Source organism: Lipotes vexillifer, unplaced genomic scaffold (assembly GCF_000442215.2).
Source record: "Lipotes vexillifer unplaced genomic scaffold, Lipotes_vexillifer_v1.1 scaffold308, whole genome shotgun sequence".
In the NCBI taxonomy this organism is placed as follows: domain Eukaryota; kingdom Metazoa; phylum Chordata; class Mammalia; order Artiodactyla; family Lipotidae; genus Lipotes; species Lipotes vexillifer.
Genome location: NW_006792985.1, coordinates 1,617,794 through 1,645,042, shown reverse-complemented (window position 1 = coordinate 1,645,042; position 27,249 = coordinate 1,617,794). Strand labels below are relative to the sequence as shown.

The window sequence follows — 27,249 nt, the reverse complement described above, 5'->3', positions numbered from 1 at the left end:
GATCTTCAGGAAGGAGTAGATACTGACAGAAATAATAAATATGAAGGAAAATATAAAAGATTATCTATAGTTTCTTAATTTCCTTAAAAGACAAATAGCTGTTTTAAAGAAAAAAAGAAAAAAAAACAACCAATGTAAAATGGGTTCACAACACCTATAAAAGCAAAAGATACAACAATAATACAAAATAAGAGGGGTGGGGGAACAGGTAAATAGAATTACACTGTTGCAAGACTTATATTTGTGCAGTGGGAAGTGGTAATTATTAATTCTAAGTAGACTGTGGTAAAATTAAAGATACCTACTAGACTCCTTTAACAAAGATGTTAATAAGTAAATACAGGTATACCAGAAAGCCAAAGAAAAAATAAAATATTTTTCAATTAACCCAAAAGAAAACAAAAAAGATTACAGAGGAAAAAATAAATAAATAGGCCAAACAGAAACCAACAGCAACATGGCAGACATAACAATAATAATATTAGATGTAAAAGAACTAAACGTGCCAATTAAAAGGCAGAAATTGTCAGACTAGATAAACAAAAAACACTAAACCTAAATATGCTGTCTATAAGATAATCACTCTTAAAGATAAATATAGGCTAAAATTTTAAAGACTGAGGCAAAGATACACCATGCAAGCAATATGCAAAAGAAAGCTGGTGTGGCTATACTAATATCAAGCAAGACAGATTTCAAAGTAAGAGTATTACCAGAGAGCTAAAGGGACATTACATAATAAGAAACATCACTATGTCAGCAAAAAATAACAATCCCAATGTGTTATACCCAGTAACAGAGTTTCTAAATGAATCATGCAAAAACTGTTACAATTAAAGGAAAAAATAGACAATTTCACAATCACTGTTTAGAGATTCAACACCTTCTCTCAATGACCGACAGAACAAATATGAGGGGAAAAGACATCAGTAAAGATACAGCAGGTAGGTTTGAACAAGATTATCAAGCACCTTGACCTAACTGATATATACAGAACACTGTGCCCAAAACAGAATAGACCTTTTCAAATACACATAGAATGTTCACTAAGATAGAATATAGTCTCAAAACATTTAAAAAGATTGAAATTTTGAAGAGTCTGTTCTCTGCTCATAATGAAATTAAATAAGAAATCAATAATAATAATACACCCCCCAGATATAGGAAAATGAATTAATATGCTACCCAATAACCCAGGGGTCAAAGAATAAATCAGAGAAATTAGAATATCTGGAACAGAATGATAAAAAAACACATCGTGCCAAAATTTGTGAAATGCAGAAAGAAATAACAATCAATGAAACAGAAAATAAAACCAATTTGGCTCTGTGGGAAGACTAAAGAAAACTGACAAACCAGTCTCAAAAGTATTTAAGAAAAACAGAAAGAAAACAAAAATTATCTATTTAGAATAAAAAGAATGAACATAACCACAGATCCTATAAACATTAAAAGATCAGTAAAGGAACACTGTAACATTTATGGAAATAAATTTAAAAATTTTGGTGAAATAGAAATTTCCCTAAAAAACATAATTTATGAAAACTTACAAAGAAATATAAAAAGTTAACTTTATAATAAAGAAATTGAAGTCATAATCTAAAATCTTCCCACAGAGAAAATACCAGGCCCAGAGTGTCACTGGTGAATCCTGTCAAACATTTAAGGAAGTAGTAATACCAAGTTCACATAAACTCAGGAAAAAAAGATGAGGAAATTCTTCTCAAGTCACTTTATGGAACCAATGTAATCATGATACCAAAACCTAACAAAGACAATGTTATGCAAAAGGTACATATATTCATCATAGAACATATGCGCAAAAACTCTAAACAAAATATTAGCAAACAGAATCAAACAAATACAAAGGACAACACATCATGATCAAGTGGTATTTCTCACAGGAATGCAAGATAAATTCAACACTCAAAACAATGTGACTCAACACGTTATAATAAGGAAGGGGAAAACTCAGACAGGCATTAACCAGTAGGACAGTGGTTACCTGGTAGGAAATCCTGATTTAAACTACGTCTGAAAGATGCTCAAGTTTCATGACAGTGACTGAAAAAGGAAAATATAACTTACCTGGATCAGGAGAATGGTTATTTTGGGGACAACCAGGGGGAGATGGGGCAGCCGGAGAGATTGCTCTGGAAACGGCAGTTTGCGATACATCCTGTTGACTTTCCCACCGGCCCTATTAAGGACAAAATCGGGAGTTTTGATTCATGTCAATTAACAAAAAAATCTAAAGATACTGAAATCTGTTACACATTACTAAAGCTTTATTCTTGTTATAAGACAGGATAAATCTTATTACCTAAGTACTCTTCCCCTTCTTTATAGAATTGCTCTCCCTAATAATACCACCTCACATCTGGGTATCCCCTATGATTAGTGATGTTGAGCATCTTCTCATGTGCTTATTGGCCACTCATATATTTGTATATTGGAGAAATGTTTGTTCATGTTTTCTGCCCATTTTGCCCAAATGGCTAAACATTTACCTAAGGCAGGACTGAAGCCAAATGCAGAATGAACTTCTAGGATAAAGATACAGTCTGAAGTTTTGTTTTGTTTTTAAAAAGCATTTCTATTTTATTAAAAATTTTAGGTGTCCAAATTCAAGAGGTTGACAGTATAGTACAGGAATAGCAATTTCTCATGCTGTCGGTGGTTTTCCTGTACCTGCAGTCGCTCCACTGCACACTTGTGAACACTGGGGTTCACTTCCCGCTGGGCTAGGGACGGGGCAAGGTGGTCATGTCTGCCAACACAAAGACCTGTGCCAGTGACGGTGCACCTTCCTCCCTCACAGCAGCTCTTAAAGGTAGAGACTTACCTTCTTTTCGTCTCCTAGACTTGAGGACTTGGTCAATCTGTGAGTTGATGCAATGTCATTGACAAAATCACATGAACTAAACCTTGGTTTACTGCTTACTACAATTTACAGCCTCCTAATAATCTTTCTCCTATATCATGCTGCTTCTCACAAAACAGGGATTTAGTAAGACATTCCTTTTGAAATCCTCCCTTCTGCTCTGCTCCTTAGGCCCCCTCTGCTCTTGTGCCTCAAGATACCCTCTTTCACTTCAGATTCTCGACTGAAACCTAGGAACAACTCTAATACAGTCAGGCATCTTCCCCTCCGCCACATACCATTCATGAAAGTAAAAACTCTAGAACAGCATACTACCAAGCCTCTCATTTTTTTTAACAGATGTTAAAGATGAGTTCCAGTTAAGCCTAAACCAAGTAGTCACAAGTTGCCAATAATGGTAGTCTCTGAATTAACAAGTCTGACTGTACTTTCAACTTGTCTTGTAAATTCCCATTAAAGAGATTTCACTGCATAATACAAAAACAATGCCTACCAGGTGACGGATTAGTTTACCTGTCTAGATCTTGAGCCATAAAAATGGTGACAGCACCAAAACACTTTAAACATCAGTCCCATCCAATAAAGAAATAAACCCCAACCCATGCTACCAGTATAAAAACCAGTAATGAAGATGAGACACAACTCTTTTAAATGCTGTACATTCTCTCTTGGTCCTCTGATAATCACTCTGACTTCTTTTTCACCAGAGTTTTAAAAATGGTATTTTATATTAGTTTAAGCCAGTACTCCACAGATGAGTGACCCTGATGATCAACTTGAGTCTTCTGCAAAGTAAGTTCTTTGCTGCTCCTGAAGGTGGATGGGGGAAGAAAGCCCTCTTAGGTTGCCAACATGTACTGGAAACCTATCTGCTTTTAGCAGCAACCTAAGTATTGATCATAAAATCGATAAGCCCTAAGTGATCTGGATCCTGTTTATCTTACAGAAGGCCATTTTCCCTAGGAACTCTCTAAGCACTTGATATTTTAACAAATGGTATGATGCTCAACAGTAGGAAGCTAGGAAGCAAAAGAGACATGAAGAGATGATGAGGGAAATGAACTATGAACATGTCACTGTAGGAGCATTTGTGTTACTATGAATCACACACTGATTTACATACTTTAATGTTTCATTAACTTTTTTTTGCATTTAAATTTAATTATCTGTCTGGGAAGCTGCAGCTTTGTGTACTCTGGGACATCACCATCAGGTGATGGGACAATAAAATCAACACTCTACTGAGCTTCTCAGAGGAAGAAAAGTCTCACACTTTCTTTACAGGGTTTAAGCTCATGCAAGGTTGTTCTGAAGGCAACATACTTAATTTCAGAATAAATCTGTTTTCATACTTTACATTTTTCTTCCTTGTTTGGCAGCTGACATAGTGGGACTCTGTCCCTTAGGAAAACTAAGCAGCAGATTTGGAGTCAGCACCTCAGCCATTTGGTGTGGTCCAATGACAAATAATGTAGGTGTCACTTCTTCCCCCAAGGCACACTCAGGGCTCTGCTAGCTTCCCGGGTAATTTTTACCAGCTGGAACTCCCACACCCAATGTTACTCCCAAATCTGAATGGAGGCAATAACTCTTACTGTCTCATATATTCGAATATCTCAAGTGAAAACATTTGAAAGGATGCACACAGTACTTACCCAGAGCCTTAGCCATATCGTTAGCCCCATGAGAGAATGAAAAACGGAGACTCATTTCATCCGTCTCCCTTAACCACCATCTTAACCTTGAGGAATCTCACAGTCTCGCTAACCAGAGACGGGGACACAGAGTGTCTCAAATCACTCTGCGACAGAACAGGCTCTGCTTCCAAGGGAAGAACAAATTTGGATGATAAACTGGGTACAACACTCCTCCCTCCTCTTTCTGATACCTGCAGATCTCTGGAGAAACACTCCACTGAAATCATTCACTATATTCTTTCTCTCTGGCTGTACATGTCCATTCTCTTGCCAGGAGTGGAATCTGTGGTCCGGGGTCTAGCAACACACACTGCCACCCAGGGACAAGGCAATTAGTGTCTTTCCAATACATTTCACTTGCTTGGCTGGTCCAGGGTTATTCTCCCTTTACTGAAATGTTGGGGAAGAAAAAAGGAAGCATCCCAGTTAAAGGTACTTCAGAGGGAGATCAACTCAGGACAATGAATAAAAAGGACTTGGCCAGATACCAGGCCTTTCTGCTTTCTTATGAGCTCAGCTCTCAAAGTCAAAGAGTATGGCATTTTTCTTTTTAAACTTCTACCACAGTAATCTACGCTCCACTACTGAAATCTGGAAAGATCAATCTGTGATGTTTCTGACATTTTTCATGTCTATCAACCTTCAGAATCAGCTACCATGGGACTTCCCTGGTGGTGCAGTGGTAAAGAATCTGTCTGCCAATGCAGGGGACACGGGTTGGAGCCCTGGTCTGGGAAGATCGCACATGCCATGGACCAACTAAGCCCGTGCACCACAACTACCGAACCCACGCTGTAGAGCCCACGAGCCACAACTACTGAGCCCGCGAGCCACAACTACTGAAGCCCCCGCGCCTAGAGCCCCTGCTCTGCAAAGAAAAGCCACCGCAATGAGAAGCCCGCACACAGCAACTAGAGAAAGCCCTCTAGGTGGTCACAAAGCACCGAGCTGATCTCCCTGTGCTATGTGGCTTCTTCCCACTAGCTAGCTATTTTACATTTGGTAGTGTATATGTAAGTCCATGCCACTCTTTCACGTTGTCCCAGCTTACCCTTCCCCCATGTCTTTTCTTTTTTTTTTTTTTGCGGTACGTGGGCCTCTCACTGTTGTGGCCTCTCCCGCTGCAGAGCACAGGCTCCGGACACGCAGGCCCAGCGGCCATGGCTCACAGGCCCAGCCGCTCCACGGCACGTGGGATCCTCCCAGACCAGGGCACGAACCCGCGTCCCCTGCATCGGCAGGCGGACTCCCAACCGCTGTGCCACCAGGGAAGCCCCCCTCCCCGTGTCTTTAAGTCCATTCTCTACGTCCATCTGCATCTTTATTCCTGTCCTGCCCATAGGTTCTTCAGAACCTTTTTTTCTGTTTAGATTCCATATATATGTGTTAGCATATGGTATTTGTTTTTCTCTTTCTGACTTACTTCACTCTGTATGACTGACTCTAGGTCCATCCACCTCACTACAAATAACTCAATTTCGTTTCTTTTTATGGCTGACTAGTATTCCATTGTATATATGTGCCACATCTTCTTTATCCATTCATCTGTTGATGGACACTATGCTTAAAGTCAAAACCCAACAGGGAAAAACACAGCATGCTCTCAGCTGACTTGAGGACCTGATCGGTCCCCCTTGGGCACCTCCTGTTTTCCTGTTACCGCTCTCCAGACAGACACAAATGCTCTGGGTATTCCGTAAAGAGGTCTGGTTTTGATCAGGAAAGTGACAAAGAGGTATAAACAAAGAGAAGCACCAGTGACATTCCAGGTCCAAAGGTGGCTTCTCATGCAGCTAAAGAAGAGGTGACTCATATTTGGTACCAGCCTTAACTAGTGCCACACTACATAACTGCAGTTTTCAGGAAGGTGATGGGGCCAAAACACACAATTCAGTTTTGTTAACTGAATATTCATTCAGGCTTTTTTTTTTTTTTTTTTTCTTGCGTTATGCGGGCCTCTCACTGTTGTGGCCTCTCCCATTTGCGGAGCACAGGCTCCGGACGCGCAGGCTCAGCGGCCATGGCTCACGGGCCCAGCCGCTCCGCGGCATGTGGGATCCTCCCAAAACGGGGCACGAACCCGCGTCTCCTGCATCGGCAGGCGGACTCTCAAGCACTGCGCCACCAGGGAAGCCCTCATTCAGGCTTTTGGCTACTTTTAATTGCATCAAAAACTCCAATCAGAAGCTGACAAACATCTTACTAACTTATTTTAAAATATATAATTCCATTTAAAATGTCTTTAAGTAAGACCACTATTTTTTGTTGACAGAGTTCCTTGGATTGCAAAAGATCTCAATGCACAGCCACTGTTTAAATGGAAAAATAATCTGCAATTAATTCTGCACCTAAATATGAGTCTAATCTGGTAGACTGGTCACAAAAGTTTGCTAAGCTTTCATTATACCTATACAAAAACTGCCTTACAATAATGATGAAATAGCCAGTAACAGTAAATAACAACATCACTGCAATTAGGAATATCTTATATTCTTAATTGAAAAGCTTTTCAAGAGTGATTTCTTTTAGGCCATAAGGTGAAATTAAAAGTTAAGAGTAGTTAATAAAATTCAATTTATCTTTTTAAGATTAACTAGCTCATCAGTTACATCTTGGTGGAGCTCAGTAAACAATTCCAACTTTAATATGTAGCGAGCATCAATAAATAAGGCCATGCAAAATGTGGCTGGCCGAATTCCAAGTATTATAGGCCGAAGTGTGACGCTGTTTTAGTACCTTACCACTTGCTCTCACCTCCCCAAGAGCCCTAATCCTATCACACTCTCTGCTCCTGCCTCCCGGACACACCTTTTAGTGTTACTTCTCTCCCGACTGACTAATCTTTGCCATGACATTAACTGAAAATTAGTAGGGAAAGGCAGACTTGAACTTACTCCGTGGCCTCTCCCTGCTTCTAAACTTGAATGTTCTGATATTAGGTGGGGAGGACACGGCACATCAGATTCTCTGGTCTGTAACTCTGATTTCATAATCAGGAAAGAGGGATAGACACATAGATAATGGAACAGAGAACCCAGAAACAGGCCCACACGAGTTTGCAAGGTAGATGTAACTAATGTGATTATAATTTTCAATTTTTTCAAAATACAGTTTCTAGCATTTTAAGCATCGATTCCAGGTTAAAATTATATTTCCAACTCAACTTCCCTGTACGTTAAATACTTTCATGCAAGGAAGCCAGGATGGTCCCACTGAGCAAAGTTCTGTGGCCTTGAAGGAAGGCCCAAGGCACTTTTGCTCTCTTCTTTGCTTCTCTCCCCTGTCCCATGCTTGAGAAAAGGACACCTTACAAGTTCTCAAACATTTACTGTATCATTTGCTTAATTAATGAATTAACTCCAACTCTTCACATTCCAGAGCCTTCTACATTCCATCAGATGCCTTCGTTCCTGGTCTCTTCTGACAGATATTTTCATAGCCCAGGTAACAAGGAACATTTGAGAGGAACTGTATGTACTGATTACCAAAGTTATTTTTACCTAAGGGTAAGAGCCAAAAACTTGGTACAGTGTCAAATTTAGTCTTATAAAAACTACATTTAAAAATGCATTCTTATTCTCAAGGTAAAAGCAAGCATGTTTTAGGATAGTAGGATAATACTTGTATCCCACTCATTAGGAAAAACCTAACGGATTAATTACCTCTCCCTGGATCTCTGAAAACTGCAGAATGAAGTAAGTCTCCAAAAGAAAAGAAGAAAAACAACATGAGTCTTTGAGATTTTCCAGAACAATTTCTTTAGTAATCTCTCCTTGAGGATTTTGCGCGAAAATTATTACAGATAAAGCAACTGAAGACCTTCTCAAACCACTACTTACTAGAGAATAAAATCTTCTGCTATAAAGGGTAGAGAATAAAAATTTTTAATATTAACTTATTTAATTTTTTTCAATAGGTAATTTGTTCCCATGATCCAAAAAACAAGTAATATAAAAAGGCACACAGTGAGAAGCCTCCTACCTCAGGTGCCCACATGCTTCTACTCTCTCCCCAGGCAGGTAAGTAATGGTATCTGTTTATCATATATCGTTATAGGGTTTCCTGCGTCTATGTGAGCAAATCTATAAACAGTCACATGCACCTCTCTGTTTCCCTCCTTTTATAATTCAAATGGTAGCATACTGTGCTGCACTGCATTTTTAATCACTAAGTATATCCTGGTGATCTTCCACATTAGTACCTGGAGGGGTTCCTAATTATTTTTTACAGTTGTATAGTATCCCATTTACTTACGTGTGTGCACGTGTGCACACTCACAGGGAGAAAATAGATTTAACCAGACCAAACCAATGGACATTTAGCTTGTTTCCAATCTTCTGCCATTATAAACAATGTGGCAATGGGCAGCCTCATACATATGTCATTTCATATGTCTATGAGCACAGCTGCTGTGTAAAGGGGTTTAATAGGACTTGAATAATTTGTATGTCAACTAGTTTAAACACTACCCTGAGGAATTCTATTATACACAGCATTATAACAATTTTGAATTCAAAGCAATGCCATATTTGATGATGTTTTTCATTGTTTCATTTAAAAGACCAAAGGGAGGAATCTCTGTTCCTTGCTGCTATTGGTGGAGGGAAATGTTTCTTTTCTCGCTAGTAAGAAAATACAATTTAAAAAATATTTATTTTCCTTAAAAATCTTTTAAGAGGCCCTGCTTTAAATGATAAAACTATTGAAGGCCCCTCGCCTGCAAAAGGGGGAGCCACTTTGTGCTCCCTACTGAAGTGAGTCTGGAATCAAATCCTCTTTGTTGAGTGTTCTTATCACTTTGTTTCCTAGCATCAGTTATGATCCTCTGTCACCTGAATTTCCATACTCATTAAACAGGTCCATCCATTAAATCTTAGAACAGTTTTCCTCTACCTTTCCCCTACTGAAAAGCAAAAGGTCTCTGATTTTGGTATGTGGACATTCATAAAACCTACTGATCTGGACACAAGCAGGAAGTCAAGTGATGCCCGTGGTGACAGTGATGGAGTGGATGGAATCCCAACCATAGCTGGTAACCATTCAGGGCCCATGGGGGCCAACAGTTCACAAGAAGATAAAATAATAGCTCCACAGCTGAACTGGGAGCACGTTAGTAACGGGGAGCTGGCCTTTCTGTTTTCCCTGACAAGAACTCCACTGTCTATCAGAGGCTGGGGACTGCTGTGGTTGCGCAGGGGTGAGAGACGCCAAGTTTAGAGGAAGACTGCAAACTGCTGCAACAGGAGAAAAGGGTCCTTCACTGTTTGGAGGCGTCTGATGAAAACTGAAAATACATGCTGAAATGGAGCAGACAGAGCCAGATCCTTGCTGCTGGGACGGCACCAGGACACCAGTAAAATCTGAGAGGGTAGAATTTCCTCATCTTCTCTAAGTTACCCAGGGGCCCCAGGACATCAAGATGACTGAAAAAGGAAAGGTCCTGGTAGAGTAACAAAAAAATGTGTAATTTATTTACTCATTTAATATATACCCTGCTGGGACTTCCCTGGCGGTCCAGTGGTTAGGACTCTGCGCTTCCACTGCAGGGGGCACGGGTTCGATCCCTGGTCAGGAAACTAAGATCCTGCAAGCTGCGCAGCGCGCCCAAGAAAAAAAACCCAAACAAAAAACAAAACAGGGCTTCCCTGGTGGCGCAGTGGTTGAGGGTCCGCCTGCCAGTGCAGGGGACATGGGTTCGTGCCCCGGTCTGGGAAGATCCCACATGCTGCGGAGCGGCTGGGCCCGTAAGACATGGCCGCCGAGCCTGCGCGTCCAGAGCCTGTGCTCCGCAACGGGAGAGGCCACAACAGTGAGAGGCCAGTGTACCGCAAAAAACAAACAAACAAACAAACAAACAAAAAACCGCCCCAAAACACATCCTGCTTACTTCTCCCCAATCCTCCACAGAAGAGACTGACCTGGGAAAGGCCTCCAATAAACTCTTCACTCTCACACCCAAAATAGTCTTTTCAGTCCTCACTTCGGTCTCTGAGGAGTCTGGAAGGAGCTCCTAAACCGCCTTTCTCAGGCACCAGTTTCCAAGCCTCCCTCCTGCGCCTCCCCTCCTCTTTGAGGACTCCAGTCCGTCGTCACCCTGGCTGGCTTCCCCTCCTGTGCAGGCCTGAAAGTATCACCATCACGCCCGCACAGCCTCGCTTCTGTGCTCAAATCCCTCACACTGTTTCAACCAGGCCCTGAGCTCCCCAATCTGTCTTCAGCTCAGGCTTCCAGACCCCTGAACTGGCAGACATAACCTTTTGTCCAAAATTGACCTCAATCATTTTCTTCCCCAAACCTGCGCCTGCAACATTCACCTCTCTGCACTGTCACCCAGAGCCCACGTCACCCGGTCTCCCCTGGGCTCCACCTTGTTCTTCATGTCGCCAAGCTCTAGAGCTTCCATCTCCTGAGCACGTCCTGAATCTCTCCCTCCCCCTCCCCGCTGCTCTACCCCACCTGCTGTCCCCACCCTCACTTGTGCATTGGTAACTGTACACATTTCTACTATGTACATTATTCTAACGTAATTTTATACACCACAGCCAGGAACATGAGTGGGGTTTAGGTGGACTGTTTAAAAATACTCCTTCAAGGGACCCAGCTCCCCCGCTACTCCTAGGCACATCTATAGGAACTTCTGAAATAAGGCCCCTTTCTCTGGGCTCTACCCCACACTACACCCTCTCTGCTTTACTCATGGTCTTTCCTCCTTCCACACTTCTGTTCACACTTTTGCTTCAACCCCTTCCCTGCCTTGGGTGGACCTTATCCTCTTTCAGCATTAAGCTTACTGGGGGCGGGGGGTTCCCCCTCTCTGCAGCCTCTCTTGGTCCCTGAATAATACCTATAAAAGTGCCCACTCCCTCCTCTGGGCTCCTACTCTACCTGGGCATACTTCTATTACAGCATCTGTGTTCCTTTATTCTGTTTATTTGGTATAGATGAAACAATCATTCTTTTTCAAGCAGATACTACTGCTTTCTATTATTTTCTTCATTTAAACATAAGGAAACTAGGGTGAGAGAGAAAAGCTGAAGAAATGTTGGCTACTTTTTTGCAAGGAATTCATGATAGAGGATTTGGGTTAGATGGATTTCAAAAAAAACACAGAAAGTCATGGTTTTTTCTTATATTTTCCTTAAAACACTTGAGTTATTTATAATTAATAATGACACAATTTTCCATAAACTCTGCTTTGTTTAGCTAATTACAACTATGCTATGATTATCAAGAGCTAATCACACCTGTCAGTGGACCCGTATCAAGGAGTACTAAACCTTAGCACACTTTCAGACGCATGGTAGGTGGTCAGTGAATTGATGAGCTGGAGAGCAAGTTATTTGCCTATAAGCACTGAGATATATATTACTGGTAGTTTGCCTGAAATAATAGGATATATATACATACATACATATCTGTGTATTACTTCAGGTAAACTCCTAGTAACCTAGATCTTAAAAATGAGTCTAATCGTTCATCAACTTCATTGTCTTTTTCTTAAGTTTTTATAAGGAAAATTTCAAACCTATACAAAGACAGATTGTAGAATATTTAACAAGAATAGAAAGAATAGTGTAAGAATAGTGTGATGAATACCACTCAGCTTTGATAATGATTAAATAGCCAATCTTCTTTTATCTGTATCTTCTTTTACTCTGACACAACTTCCTCACGTCAGACCATTTCATATGACACTTTTGGCCTCCTAAAGGGTGAAGACATCGACACAGAGCACACTGCCGGCAGCTGGCAGCACCAACATCTAACGAGGTCCCTCAAAAAACGGCAGGCACAAAACTGTGTCATGTGACATCCAGTTACAATTTCAAGTGTGAGCCCTTTAAGTACATGATAATGAATTGTCTATGCTTAAAAGTCTGTTATATTGGGGAAAGCTATATTAACAAGCAAGTAAATACATTCCAGTTAACAAAATTTCTGTTCACTTATTTTTCTTTCTTCTAACAAATAATATTAACTTTTAGACATGATCTTACTCCTCACATATTTTCAATCATTTCATCAATATTTTACTATTAAAAATCTGACATGAAGTTCCTTTTCTGACACAAACAGGAAGAATATTTTCAACAGAAGAACTTAAGCAACTAAATTGTTTTTTAACCCTTAGAAAGTAGAGCAGTAATAAGGTCTCGGTAACATTATTTTAACTGGCAGATAAAAAGAAATGAACTCAACGCTCTCCAATAAATTTCACACAGTATAGAAAACTGGGAGAAAATGTGGCACGCAAAACTAGCGTGTGAGAGCTTCCCTGGTGGTGCAGTGGTTGAGAGTCCGCCTGCCGATGCAGGGGACACAGGTTCGTGCCCCGGTCTGGGAAGATGCCACATGCCGCGGTGCGGCTGGGCCCGTGAGCCATGGCCACTGAGCCTGCGCGTCCGGAGCCTGTGCTCCGCAGCGGGAGAGGCCACAACAGTGAGAGGCCCGCCTACCGCAAAAAACAAACAAACAAACAAACAAACAAAAAAACAAAAAACCTAGCGTGTGATATTTGAGAAGCGGAAAGCTGGAATGGGAAACGGGTTAAAGACTGATGGAAAATAGTTACAAATACTCACCTTGTTGCTACCTAGACTGTAGGATGGAATAAGATCCTGTCGGCTGCCAGACAGCTAAACAAGAAATAAAGAGGGGGATGAGTCGTTCATGTGCAAAAGTACATAGATCTATGGTCCTGGAAATACAAGACTTCGAAGACCGAATCAACAGAATGTTGAAGTTGGATGGTATCAGACAGGCTGTCAAGACCAAAGTTACAAACTAGACTTAGTGGCCTTTGGGACACTGTCAGGTGCAGTTTGTTTTTTTTTTAATTGAATTGATTAACATTTTTAAGATGGGAGGTTTGTATAACATCAGATATCCAGCGTACACTGAGGCAACAGCTGGCTGGGCCCAAGTAAGAGACACTTCATTTGTTTATCCCCTTCTATTTAAAGGATACCAGGTTACTGGTTACCTTACCCTATCCTAATCGGACGACTCCTTTCTCTGGGTATTGTAGCAAATGTATACATGCAAACTATTTATTTTAAACGATAGGATTCTAAATACCAAATCTCTGCACATACCAGTGCATTTTGGTAGATCATTTTCTGAAGGAATGAGAAGATATTTACGCTGACTTAAGGTGGTATTTTTTTACTGCCTGAGAATGTTCCCAATCTTTCCGTCTGAGATCATCAGTGACGTCACTCAGTCTCGCGGGGCCACATGTGCCCTCCAGCCTGAGACCCGTCCTGCCTCTCACTGGGACCTCTCCAACACCAAGGCTAAGGGTCAGTTGCTCTTTATTTCAATGCTTGTACCATGGTTTTTCTGGGTATCAAGTTCAGACAAAAGTGTACTATCTCTCATATTCATATCTTTATCAAAAGTAAGGAAAGTAGAGATAGATCACAGTTTATAAACCTAGCCCAGACTTCTCCTCAATTTATAAGTAAGTCAGTTTGGCCTAGAAAATTCAAACAGTTTCTCTAGGCACTCGGCTAGTTTTGCTTTAGTACAACAAACACTCACCTAACAGAGTCACTGTGCCAGGCACTGGCGACATGAAGATAAACGAGAAACGTTACAGAGGGACTCACATGGGTACTTTCCCTGTAAAATTAGGAAGGGCAGTGACAGAGGGGTGCACCGATGCTTCAGGGTAGAGAATGGGGACACTTAAATCAGTTCATAGAAGGAAAGGATATCCGAGATTAGATTCAAAGGATGGGAAGGAGTTATCCAAGGAAAGAGGAGGAACGAAAGCAGAGCACAGAACGGGGTCCCATGTACTCACTCTGTTCACATTTGGAGAGCTAATACTCCTCCTGTTCAGCTTCCCTTTCCCTGTCAACTGTTCCTTCACTGCAACTTCCTGTCAGTCAGAGAAAATACAGACGAAAAATACACATGAGAGACACACTTCCAAAGTAACAGTATCTTAAAGCAGGCTCTGAGCTGTGGACACATTCCTAGTTCTTTAAACGACAGAATGACTCAATTACCATCACTGTGGAATACTCAAAGTTAATTAAACAGCTGACAGGTTACCTGGATCATTCTTTTCTGTATCTACTGACGGCCCCCCTGAAGCTGGCCAGAAGTCAGTCCCAAGAGAAAGATTATTAAAAGCAGACCATCCTCTTTTATTTTTCATTCGTATTTTTGGTTAAAAAAAACAAAGTCTCAACACTGTCACATAAAATGGAGCTCAGGGTTTCTCTGAGGCTTAGGTTTAGGCTGGCACTTCTGTTTTCCCTTCTAGAGATCCACACCGAGGCTGTGGAGGCAAAGAAGGGCACAGCACTCTACCTTCTGTGACATTATGACCCAGTATCAAGGAATTTCTAAAATACTTAGCCACCAAGAGTTACATATTCTCTTCCACTACTTCCAAAGGGCAACTAGATACCATTTAGGGTCTTGGAAAAAGTAACTTTCCAGTAGTTTCTGTATCTTCAAAGACTTACCCAGCAAGTTTAATCTAAATTAATATGCTCCACTTAGAGGCTTCAAAAGTTTAGATGTAACAATACTGTGACTTGTGGAAAGTCAAACCCAGAGTCAGGCTGGGCTGGCACCACGGCCACCAGCTCTGTCGGCTGACCTGGCGAAGTCGATCTAACGTGAGAAGGTTCTCCACTGCCAGCACGCTCCTGAGGTATTTCTCAATATATGCCTCCGAGTCAGCAGAAGCCGTGTTTTCAACATTAGCTGCCATTCTTGCTAATGCTTCTCGTTCCTCTACTCCCTGGGCATCCTGGAGAATGGAAAATTGTATATTAAAATTAAGTACCTTGCAGAAGAAAATGTTACAAAAGCTTCCTGATCTATACAAATACACACAAGAGTACTGAACGAACAAATGGCATGTATTCCAAATTCCATTTTAAAGTCAGCTTTTAGAACTCAAAATGCATTTTCCCACAGAAATCATGGTATAAATGGTGGTTAGGTTCACTTGAAAGGCTGGTTAAACACAGAGCAGCTGAAACACAGCACATTTTTAACAAAACTGTTCTCTCCCACATTTCCATTGCAAACAAAGACATTCCTGGTTAGAAAGGATTTGGTGGGCTAGCTGGAAATCTAAGCACAAGAGTACTTCCTGAACATATCCTGGGGGGCCAGAGGGAGGACTGAGGAGCTGGGGTAACAGCTGGATACGTGTGGGATCCAAACAACCCCTGCAGGAGACAGACACAGGTATGGAGGCTAAGAATGGAAAGAAGGGCTGGGTTCCAACCCTTTTGCTAAGCAGCCTCCCACAGACTACATATTCCAAGTGTGGTCTCAATCCCCAACTCTGCAGTGGCAGAGGCCGAAGGCTGGAAGCTGACCAAGAAGAGAAGTAACTAAGCAAATTCTCACTCGCCCAGCTCCCTGGACATAACTGGTCCAGGCATATAAATGGGATGTTTGCAAGTCAGGGAGGGACTTTGTTAATGTAGTCAGGTATCTCAAGCTCATGGGGCTCATAACAAAGTACTCTTCTCAGGAAAAATGAGATACTTTTTTTTACTGATGAATTTGTTATAGTAACGTCAAAGACTACAAAATATATATCCGCATGCCACTGCATCTTAAGATACGATCGACTTAAGAAAAGACATCTTATATACCACTAAGGAGGGAAAAAAACTCTGCCAATTAACTTTAAGATATCATCAATTATAAGACACATTCTAACTTCAAAAATATTTTTTAAAATTTACATAAGCCTTACGGGCTTCCCTTGTGGCACAGTGGTTAAGAACCTGCTTGCCAACGCAGGGGACACGGGTTCGAGCCCTGGTCTGGGAAGATCCCACATGCTGCAGAGCAACTAAGCCCGTGCTCCACCACTACTGAGCCTGCACTCTAGAGCCCGCGAACCACAACTACTGAACCCACGCGCCATAACTACTGAAGCCCGTGCGCCTAGAGCCCGTGCTCCACAAGAGAAGCCACCACAACAAGAAGCCCACACACTGCAATCAAGAGTAGCCCCTGCTCACCGCAACTAGAGAAAGCCTGCGTGCAGCAACGAAGACCCAATGCAGCCAAAAATAAATAAATAAAATAAATGAATTTATTTTAAAAAATTTACATAAGCCTTAGAATGGATAAAATATGGAAAAATTCAGACGACAGCTTAAGTTCACAAAACTTTTGTCTCCTACAGTAATTCGTTTGGGCCCAGGAATCATCCTCATTTTACAAATGAGGAAAGAGGAAGGTCGCATAATTAGCAAAAGAAGCAAGACTAGAATTAGGTCTCCTGACTCCTGATAGAGTGTTCATTTAACCACTGAATATCCTGATTTTCTAAGAAAGAGGATACCTGAGTTTTAAAGAAATGTATATATTATATATCCATGTTATCCACACAAGATATAAAACATTTCCATTTCCTATCAAGAAATAAAACTTTCCATTTCCTCAGAAAGTTCGACCCCTACCCTTCCCCCAAGGCAAGGTCGTTTCTTTCACCACAGATTAGTTCACCTGTTTTAGAAGTTCACATAAATGGAATGACACCCTTTGGCATCTGGCTTTTCACTTAGCATAGTGATTTAGAGATTCGTTCACATAGTTCATTTCTTTGTATGGCTGAGTAATATTCCACAGTATGGATATACCACAATTTATTTATCCATTCGTCTGTTGATGGATGTTTGGGTTGTTTCCAGTTTTAGGTTATTTTGAATTAAGCTGCTTTGCATATTCCTGTGCAGATCTTCATGGATATATGCTTTCATTTCTCTTGGGTAAGGACCTAGAAGTAGAATTACTGGGTCACAGGGTAGGTGTCTATTTAACTTTATGATCAACTGCTAGTGGTGGTATCATTTTACACTCCCATTAGCAATGAAAGCATTCTAGTTGCTTTTAAAAAAAAAAAAAAAAAAGGAAGAAAGGTGAAACCATCTCTTGTTGCTCTCTGGTCTATGACTACTTCTTTTTGCTACCAAGCCCTCAAAGCTTCTGTAATATGGAACACAAAGAACTTTTCCAGGCTTTTTCATGATGAATTCTAGCTTTTAAGAAGCTTTTTATTTTATTTTGAAATAAAAAATAAACTAGTGTAGTCCTTACATTGTAAGCTTTAAGTCTCACTTTTCCTTTTTCTTTATCATCAGGATTTGATAATGTGACCCTAACACTTCCCAACTTAGACATTTAGCTAATTATTAACAGGTAGCCCCATCACGTGAGGCTATATGTTTATCTTTCCGCTGATTTCCCTTCATTTCTGCCCTTTGAAAAACCGCATCACCTGAAGAATAAAAGCACTGTTAAAGAAGATAAGAAAACTACAAATGGGGGACCTCCCTGGTGGTGCAGTGGTTAAGAATCCGCCTGCCAATGCAGGGGACACGGGTTCGAGTCCTGGTTCAGGAAGATCCCACGTGCCGCAGAGCATCTAAGCCAGTGCGCCACAACTACCGAGCCCGCGTGCCGCAACTACTGAAGCCTGCGCACCTAGAGCCCATGCTCTGCAACAGAGAAGCCACTGCAATGAGAAGCCAGCACACTGCAATGAAGAGTAGCCCCCGCTCGCCGCAACTAGAGAAAATCCACACGCAGCAATGAAGACCCAACACAGCCAAAAAAAAAAAAAAAACACTACAAATGAGAGAAGAGACAAAAGATGATGGGAGAAAAGGAAAAACTGAAAACTGAAGATAGTTCACTGCAAGTGTCACTGTTTCTCAACTGCATTCAAACCGTTTTATAGAGTTAAGATCTGAAACAACTGGAAAAAAGAGAAAACACTCAGATACAGAGAATAAACAGTAAATCTCTAGCCCCCACATATAAGTATAAAAAGAGTAATATATTCCAGATCCAAGATTTTGCAGCTTGTCTAACTCAAAAAGGGGCTCAATTTTTAAATGGTCAGCAGGCTCCAAATTAAATAAACAGTTAATATGTGCTATGTAAGCCTAATACTTTGAAGGTCCAGGCAAGAATTAGTCACTGTTTGACATTATTTGAGAGGAAGAGTGTTCTGTGATATAAGAACTCTAAAACAAAGCCTAAGTACTGTGCAATCTTTTCACTCTTCCAAAACCTGATCTGTCTTAAAATATATATTGTCCATCTATTGTTCAAATAATCAACAGAATCAATCAACAAGCACTGAGCCCTTGAATCAAGAGAATGAAGGCACCATGGATGGTGTGCTTAGGAGGGAGTGCTCGCCCCAGGGTCCCATTCCCATTTTCCACCCCCCAAGGGCAGCACAGCCTGGACCTCCCCACTCACTCCCCGATTTTGGGTAGTCAATGTGGCAGAAGGAGCCACTCTTGTCTTTTTTGTCGGGTCCTTTTCTTAGACCCCTCACTTCTCCTACTCCTGTAAGGAAGGCCTCGTTACTAGCTATGCCAATAACCAAGTGCACAAATCTGTCTAAATCAGGAATTAAGTACTAGGAAGCACATATAAACTACATCCTCCAGCAAGCTCCTGTCAGGGGTATTTTCAGCTCTAGCTGTTTGATTCCTGTGCATATCTGAATTAGCTCAGAAAGAGAAATAGTAATAGTAACTATTATTATAATAATAATAGTTAGCAATTACAATTTATTGTTTAGCATGTACACAACAATTTGTGTATATTGTCTCATTTAATCCTTAAAAAAACGCTGTACAGAAGGTATCACTAACCCAATTTGATAAATGAAAAAATTTAGGCTCAAAGTAACTTACCCAAGTTCACGTCACTAAGAGGTGACAGAAACAAGATTTCTGTTTCATTCCCAAATGAAACCCTGAAACTCTATGTTATGCTGTGTTGCCTTCCTTCAAGGGTTATACCCTCTTCTGTGGGTAAAAAGGTGTTGATTTGCTTTTCAAAAGATTCTTCTTTAACAAAATACTAAAACCAAAACCTTTAAAGCCACACAAGTACATTTTACTCTGAATCAAGTTAAGATTAGGAAATTCCTCTACAAATCTATAACATTTTCCTAAATATACATTTTCATTTAACACACATTTCTTGCACAGGTGACTTTTCAGGGAGTTTGCTCTTTCTACATGTTTAATTTTAGTATATTCAAATTTCATATGATCCTTCACCTCTGGAATATTGGAGACAATTTCAAAGGTCACTCCACAGCCTGGAATAGAACTTCGATGTGACATCTTTTTTAGGAGACTCTGAGCAAAACCCTAGAGAAAAACAAAATAGAAGATATGGTTTCCCACCTCAAAAACTGAGTTTTCATTAACAAAGGGACAGCATAAACGACACCACATTCACTCTAACCAAAAAGGAAAAGAACATACTCCCAATATAAGTCAGACTCCAAATCACTACATGTAAGTTCCTCAACTTTGTCTTAGTGCCCCAAACCAATTTGTATGCCTGCCACATGACAGGTCCCATACCGAATATATGAAACGTACAAACCCTAAACTCTGGAACCACACTAGGCATCTGGTTCAACTCTGCTTAAAGGCTACAGAAATAAGACTGTTGACTTCTACAAGATAAAATGACCTTCTAACAAAGATGTAAGGAAGGGCTGGTGACCCTTATCCTTTTTTTTTTTTCTTTCCAGCACGATGGACATCTTGCACTATGAATATTGACAAGTCCAGGCATTACTTCTTGACCAAAACAGGATCGTTATGAAGAATGATTTAAGAGTGCATGGTCATTGTTTATGCTGACTGTGCTTTTTGCACAGTTAAGAATTGAACTGTTGAATTAATGCATAGATGACTCACTTGAAGATGTTGCTAAGACTGAATCCTGTAGAGGTTGAAGAGAGCACGGATGAGGGCAGAATATAATTGGTGAATAAAGACAAGAATAAGAGAGAATATTAAACTGACACTGAACCTTTTTCCCTCATGCAAAAGCCAAGTAGGAATAGGTAAAAACCCCCAAACAGAATAGGAAAAAAGCTGTTTGGTCTCAGAAGTACATATTTTCACAAACTTAATAATAATTCAGTGATCTTTAGTTAACTTTTAAAAAGATTTTAGCCTCTTAGAATGCAAAAGCCTCTTAGAATGCATTTATTTCATCCCTTCACTCTTGACTCCAGACTTACAAGGTGGCACAATGGTTAGGAATCCGCTTATTAATGGAAGGGACATGGTTCAAGCCCTGGTCCGGAAAGATCCCACATGCTGCGGAGCATCTAAGCCCGTACGCCACAACGACTGAGCCTGCACTCTAGAGCCCGCGAGCCACAACTACTGAGCCCATGTGCCACAACTACTGAAGCCCACGCGCCTACAGCCCGTGCTCCACAAGAGAAGCCACCGCAATGAGAAGCCCACGCACGGCAACCAAGAGTAGCCCCCGCTCACTGCAACTAGAGAAAGCCTGCATGTGCAATGAAGACCCAATGCAGCCAAAAATAAATAAATTAATTAATTAAATTTATTTTAAAAAAAGACTTCCAAGAAAAGGGAGACCAAGAAAAGAGTGAATGGGAGACACGGCATATACATACATCTACAGCTACGCCATGACCTGTATGTACTGATGCTGGATCGCCAAGCTAAAGAGCTGCAATTTTAACAGCATCACTGCCAGTCTTCATCCAAAGATTGATATCAGTGTGACATTTAGAACTAAAGATTAATTTTTAGGGGTGGAGATTACATCCAGGACTCTGTCAACCATGACTGTACTCTTCTAAATGAAAGGATTTATTTTCATCTCTCCTGGCTTTAGCCAGTGTTTTGAGAAGAATCCCTAGAATCAACCTCCCAAATCGTATCATTGCAGAACCAACAGCAGAAATCCTTTATATTCTTATCTAGAAGTTTTCTACTAAACCGGTTCATATGGCACAAGGTCCTTCATAACCTAGCTGCAACTGTGTTGATGGCCTCAGCCGTGGCCTCTGCGGCACACCCCGTCACACTCTGCTTCTAACGGTCCCCAAGCTGCCACGCCCTTTCCTTCCTCACCACCTCTGCACAGATATTTCCTCCTCTCCATGAAATAGCCAGCGACTCCTCCACCTGCCAACCACCCCTGCCTGCAACGGAGCAGCTCACATGCCCCCTCGTCTTTGAAGCCTTCCCTGACTGCACTCTCACCCTCTGAGCTGCACTACCACAGTAGAAGAGAATCATCTGCTTATACACTCATAGGCCAGTGGACACTGGCTCTTTAAGGATGCAGATTATTTCTTATTCATCTTTTTACCCCAAAGCTTGACAGAGTACTCTCTCCAAATACACAATCAATGAACCGGCAGAGAGGACTGAAAGAAAAGAAAGGCACGGAAAACAAAATGGTGAACAGCACAAACAACAGCTCATCTGCGGTGAACATTCTCATCTTGTAAGACCCAGATGAAAAGTCAAAGACAAAAACAGTGAACTTCGCCTTGACAGGGCCCTATGGCACCCAAAGGAAGGGCTGTGAGCTGTGCCTCTGCAGTAACAAAGATTCAGGGTAACAATTCAGGGTCGTCTAGGAGGAGGAGGTCAGGCTGACAGGTTCCAGGATTGAAGCAAGCACGGTTATAGGACAGCAATAGTCAACTGAAAGAGAAAAGCTCAGAGCTTCACAGAGCCTGGGGGAACAGGAGGCCAGAGCAATCCTTCCATAGTCCCGCCCTCGTGTCTGACCCAAAGTCATTTCTTCATCTAGGATCAATGACTCACCTGCCGGCCGTGAACACTGACACAAATGCGCTTGCGTAATACCAACTGCATGTCTGCCGGATGGCTGAGCTGGACCGTCACCCGCACGATGAGAAACACTCGCTCATCCGCGGGTGTGCCTTTACTCAGCTGAAGGCAGTTGTGCACTGCAGAGTCCCAGGAGGCTTCCGCTTTCACCTGCAGAGAACACAGAACAGTCACCCCCTCCTCCTAAAACACAAAACCCCACAAGGAAACAACTTGGCTTGGGCTGAAGTGGAGCAGGCCAGTCAATGAGTGCAGCTCTGCTAAGAGAAGTGCCCTGGGAGACCATGGGAATCCCAGGATGTGGCCTCCTCAGGCACCTACTCGGGGGAGGACAGAGCAGGCTGTTCCTGGCCGGCAGCTAAAATTTATTTATTTTGAAAAATACTCAAACATAAAAGTTGCAAATTTAGCACAGTGAACTCCTGTATTTCTTTCAGGTAGATTCACCACCTGTTAACACTTTGCCCTTTTCCCTCTCTCACACACAAACACACAGAGAATTACTGCTGTTGTTTTTTGGGTTTTCTTACTGAACCACTTTAGAGTAAGTTATAGACAGGTAATTCTGCATCCCTAAATACTTCAGCAAGTATCTTCTAAGAGCAAGGACATCCTGTAACTTAACCATAGGACAATTATCATATTCAGGAATTTAACATCAATACAATACTACTATATGATACAGAGTCCATATTCAAATGTTTCAACTGTTCTGACCCAGGATCACAAACTGCATTTAGCTGTCCTGTTCTTTTAGTCTACTTTCATCTAGGCTGGTTCCCCAGGCTTTCTTTGTCACTCATGGCACTGACTTATTAAAGAAGGGTGCAGGTCCTCTGTTTTACAGAAGGCACCGCAGTTCAAGTTTTGCATCTTCAGAATACCACTCACTATGTGATGATGTGTCCTTCAAAGTATCACGTCGGCTTTCCTTCCTTAATATATTTTATAACTTTTCCAATATGCTCAAAATTAGAAAATAAGCCCCCAGTGTATACCCATCACTCAGATTCAAACATTATCATGTGGCTTCATCTTTTTCTCCCTTATTAAGAAGTCTTTACTAAAGCATTTCGAAGTCAATCCCAAACACTGTGCCATTTTACCTCTATGTAATTCAGGAGCATTTCCCCAGAGAGCAGACCACTGCTGACCTGAACTATGAATCACTAACAAAGATCCTTCACCAGGAAAAGAAGTAAAACAGTGAATGGATGTGATCTGATTGGTCTACTCCTTCTGGAAGTGGTTCCCTTCTTTCTGGAAATCCTATTGAAAGGTTTTCATTCATATTTCTTGAGAAATGTAAGCACTGAAATGATTACCTTGCTGATTGTTTTCAAAGGCTCGTGGAAAGGTTAAAGAAACGACTTTTCACCCAGTCTTCCCGAGTTATGCTTTACTTACCTCCCCATCGTGCTGTTTGACAATCTGCAGTTCAAAGAACTCGTCCTCTTCTTCTCCAGTCAGGGTGGCATCCCATCCACCAGCTTCTGGGTCGTCAAGATTATCCTGAGAGCTGAAATCATCAGCTAAAAGCAGAGAAGTTCCACTAAATATGGAGATCACTTTAAAGGATAACCCCTACCAGCTAAATGTCAATGTGCTGAGTAGCAGAATTCTCCTGCCTCAAATTTCATTTGCTTTTTGGCTCTGAAATCTTACATCACACAGATGATGACCATTAAACAGTTCACAGATCTTAGAGATGGAAAACGCCTTGAGAAATTATCTAAATCCATTCTCCTACCTCCATGCCTTATTTTACATGGAAGGCAACCGAAGCCAAGAAACCCAAGAGGTTACACCAGGTCAGCCCATAAATGTTAATGATAGGATTAGAACCCCAATTCCCTGTCTTTTAGTGCACTGAAGAAATGAGAGTGAGAGTGATTCCAATCATCCGACGGTTAAGAAACTGAAGGGCTGCCCTGTGGCCCTTTGGTTATTCATTTCCAAGCCTGGCCCTCCCGACTCCCTGTGCATCTTAAGCTTGCAAGTAAATGTCGAAAGTATTTCTTCTAGTACATGGGCTTGTGTGGACCAAGAACGGGCATAGGTTGAACAGGGTGCTCCTCCTGTCTTGGAATATCCATACTAATAGGTCTTCTTGAAGCTTATTCTCTTCCACTTTCTAACCCTCCTACACACACACACCCCTAACCTATCTAGGAACCTCAGGTAAGAACAAGACAGAGTCACCCTCAGTCTCCAAGGCTCAAGAGAACAAGGAAGGATAGAGTGCTGTGGCAATACATTAAAACCTCGACAGGTGGATGTACGGTGCAAGTGGCTAAGTGCTCTTCTCTGACTCCGTGTGTATATGAAAAACTCTCACAGGTCCAAGTAAGCCAAGCAGCACAGAACGCTAAATACCTGAGATGCTGTAACGCACTTTCAGGGCAGAAGAAAACCACTGAGGACATCCAAGCTTGTCTATTTAGGATGGTTCATTTTAATACACAGTTCTTCTGCAGATGTCTTTGGAATTTAAATGCTGACTTTCAAACTTATTTTTAGCTCTTTAATCTACCTTTCCATTTTTATTTCCCTCCTCAGACAGAATATTTGTAAAATGTAGCCACATCCAAAATATTTTACATGAGGGGGAAAAAAATGACAGTTATTTAAAAAAAAAAAAAAAGGCAATGCAGTGATGAATGGCACAAGAACTCACAGATAAAGTGAGAAATTCATTAGGTAATGCTAAGAAGACACCAGATAAAAGCAACGTGCTACATAAGCGTCACTAGTTATTAGTCCTTTCTGGAGAGGAGTCCTCCTGAGAATTAAAGAAGAAAATATCTTAAGTGTGGAAAACATTACTGCCATCCTAAACTGATGGGAGAACAAAGCACACAAAGCAGTATGGGTTGTAGAATGAAACGTGAGAACACATCATAATGAGACATACCTATCACTGTTAAAAAAAAAAATACTATTCTTACAGGAAATTCATTCTTTGTCAAGGATTAGAGTCCTTTGGCACACATAAAACAGACTCAAACGTTAGGTTTACAGAATTGCCTAACTGCATACTTTGTTAGAATCTAAGTGTTACGTGGACACTAATTTGTCAGAGTTGCCTTCGGAAGGCACCTCTTAACTTACCATTTAAGTCAAGGAATATAACAGGAATGTGTGTTTCCATCCCAGGAACCGGCGTCCTAAAACATAACGAACGACAGCATCTCAAATAAAGCAGCCTTTCTCAGCGGCATGCGCTTCACGACTCAGCCTTCATACATTCAGAGCAATTACAGGTCAACCAATGATAATTCTGGGTACTGGGTTAGCTATAATTTCACATCAGAGATGCCACAAAGACTTAACTGTCACTGCTGCCTCTTTTCTCTGGTGCTTCCATGTATAATTATCATATGCTCTGATATCAGAACTTAGTCTTAGAAAACACATATACCTGTTCATCCCTGAAGTCGAAGCTCCCTTGTTTAAACGTACTTTCTTATACAGTTATATACCTAAGGGCCCCATGTGGCTTAATTTACTATTTTTAATTTCTATAAAGCGGCAGAGAACATTTGCTGACAGTTCAATCTAGTACCAAAATCAAAAACACCTGGTGACGCAATTTTATTATGACCGAATAGTCTTTTAAGGGAATGACCCAAGTAATTAACATATTAACTTTTTTTTTAAATGCTAAGTGCAATGGTACTAAATATTGATTTAGATTCTCAGAAATCTTAATTACTTGGGCCCAAAACAATATTACTTAATAAAACAGTTTTAGGCCACAGTTATTCCAACTCATGAAAATAATTTAACACCTCCTCTAAATAAAACAACTTTTTCCCCCACACGCTACGGTAAGTCATCCATTAATCAAAGCAGAGGCAACACTCATAGAGAAAGTGGGCAGCTCCGTGAGCACAGAGAACTTCAGAAGACACAGGGCAGCACCCATACCATTCTGCCGGGGCCCCTGGGATCCCACTGCCAGCTGAGGGGACCATGACTGCGTTCCTCTCCTCAGTCAGAGTCAACCTCATCTCTAGTAGTTGAGCTTCACGGTCAGCATCATCCTCTGTTTTATCTAGAACATCAAGAATGAGGATCAAATAACAGGGGTCCCACATCTTGCCTGCTGTTTATGCTTTGTCCTACGTTATCGACAGGATGTTCCTATATTCCATGTATTGGTTGAGGAGGGTTCACTAGCAACTTATTACTTCCCTAATTCGTGATAAAAAGCTCATGATAAATAACTATAAGCTAGTGAGGCTGGTGTGCTCTCATAGAGAGGCCGCCCAGTTCATGGAAGGCCTACGGTGGAACAGCACAGGGATGATCTCTTCTGGAGTCAGAGGGCTCAAGTGCCTCTGGACCAGAAATCAAGAAATGTGAGCATCTTCCTTTAGTTATTTTTGAGGGACAATGTTTACTGCACACTCTATTTCCTCTTTGTTGGAGGGAAGGGAGACCTATGCAAAGACATCCTTACAAGTGGATAACTGTCCTTTTGAAAGGATGTGACACAAATAAGCGCCATTCCTATGTTCTCGCCATTCCCACTACTGATGTGTTCGTCTACTTTTATTTCAGGTAACTGCAAATAGGAATTAACAGCACACTGATTTGGGGTGGGGGGGAATATTAGAAGTTGCTTTTCATACCATGTTTACTGACAAGCTTTTGCAGTTGTTGATCTAAGTACTCCTGACGCTTTGTTAACACATTTAGCCATTTTCTACGTAGTCTCTCTAAATCCCGATCCTAGAAGCAAACAAGGAGATTACAGTAAATATAACGTCAAGACAATATATCTGAAACCAATACTCTATCTTACCTTACTCTAAAATGCTTCAAAAATGTAAAGTATTCTACCCTAACATTTTTATTACCACTACTAGTTGACTCCAACCATTATTCAGAATAGAAACTTTCAGAAATTAAAGCATTACTGTACTAGAGTAACACCATTTCTGAAAGGGCACTCTGATAATCCAGAACCAGTTTTTCCTTTTTTTTTTTTTTTTTTTTT

The 27,249-nt window shown here is 41.1% G+C and overlaps 1 protein-coding gene across 1 annotated transcript in view; it reads right to left on the bottom strand.

Moving 5' to 3' along the window:
- Positions 1-27,249, bottom strand: part of KIF13B (kinesin family member 13B) — a 188,542-nt gene that overhangs the window by 31,057 nt on the left and 130,236 nt on the right. Inside the window, exons 27-36 of the mRNA XM_007466182.1 lie at positions 26,882-26,981; positions 26,175-26,301; positions 25,356-25,411; positions 23,652-23,776; positions 22,218-22,394; positions 19,659-19,751; positions 15,200-15,352; positions 14,390-14,467; positions 13,164-13,217; positions 2,089-2,200 (exon numbers count right to left, since the gene is read on the bottom strand). Coding sequence (XP_007466244.1) covers positions 2,089-2,200; positions 13,164-13,217; positions 14,390-14,467; positions 15,200-15,352; positions 19,659-19,751; positions 22,218-22,394; positions 23,652-23,776; positions 25,356-25,411; positions 26,175-26,301; positions 26,882-26,981 — 1,075 coding nt within the window. The remainder of the gene's footprint in view (positions 1-2,088; positions 2,201-13,163; positions 13,218-14,389; positions 14,468-15,199; positions 15,353-19,658; positions 19,752-22,217; positions 22,395-23,651; positions 23,777-25,355; positions 25,412-26,174; positions 26,302-26,881; positions 26,982-27,249) is intronic.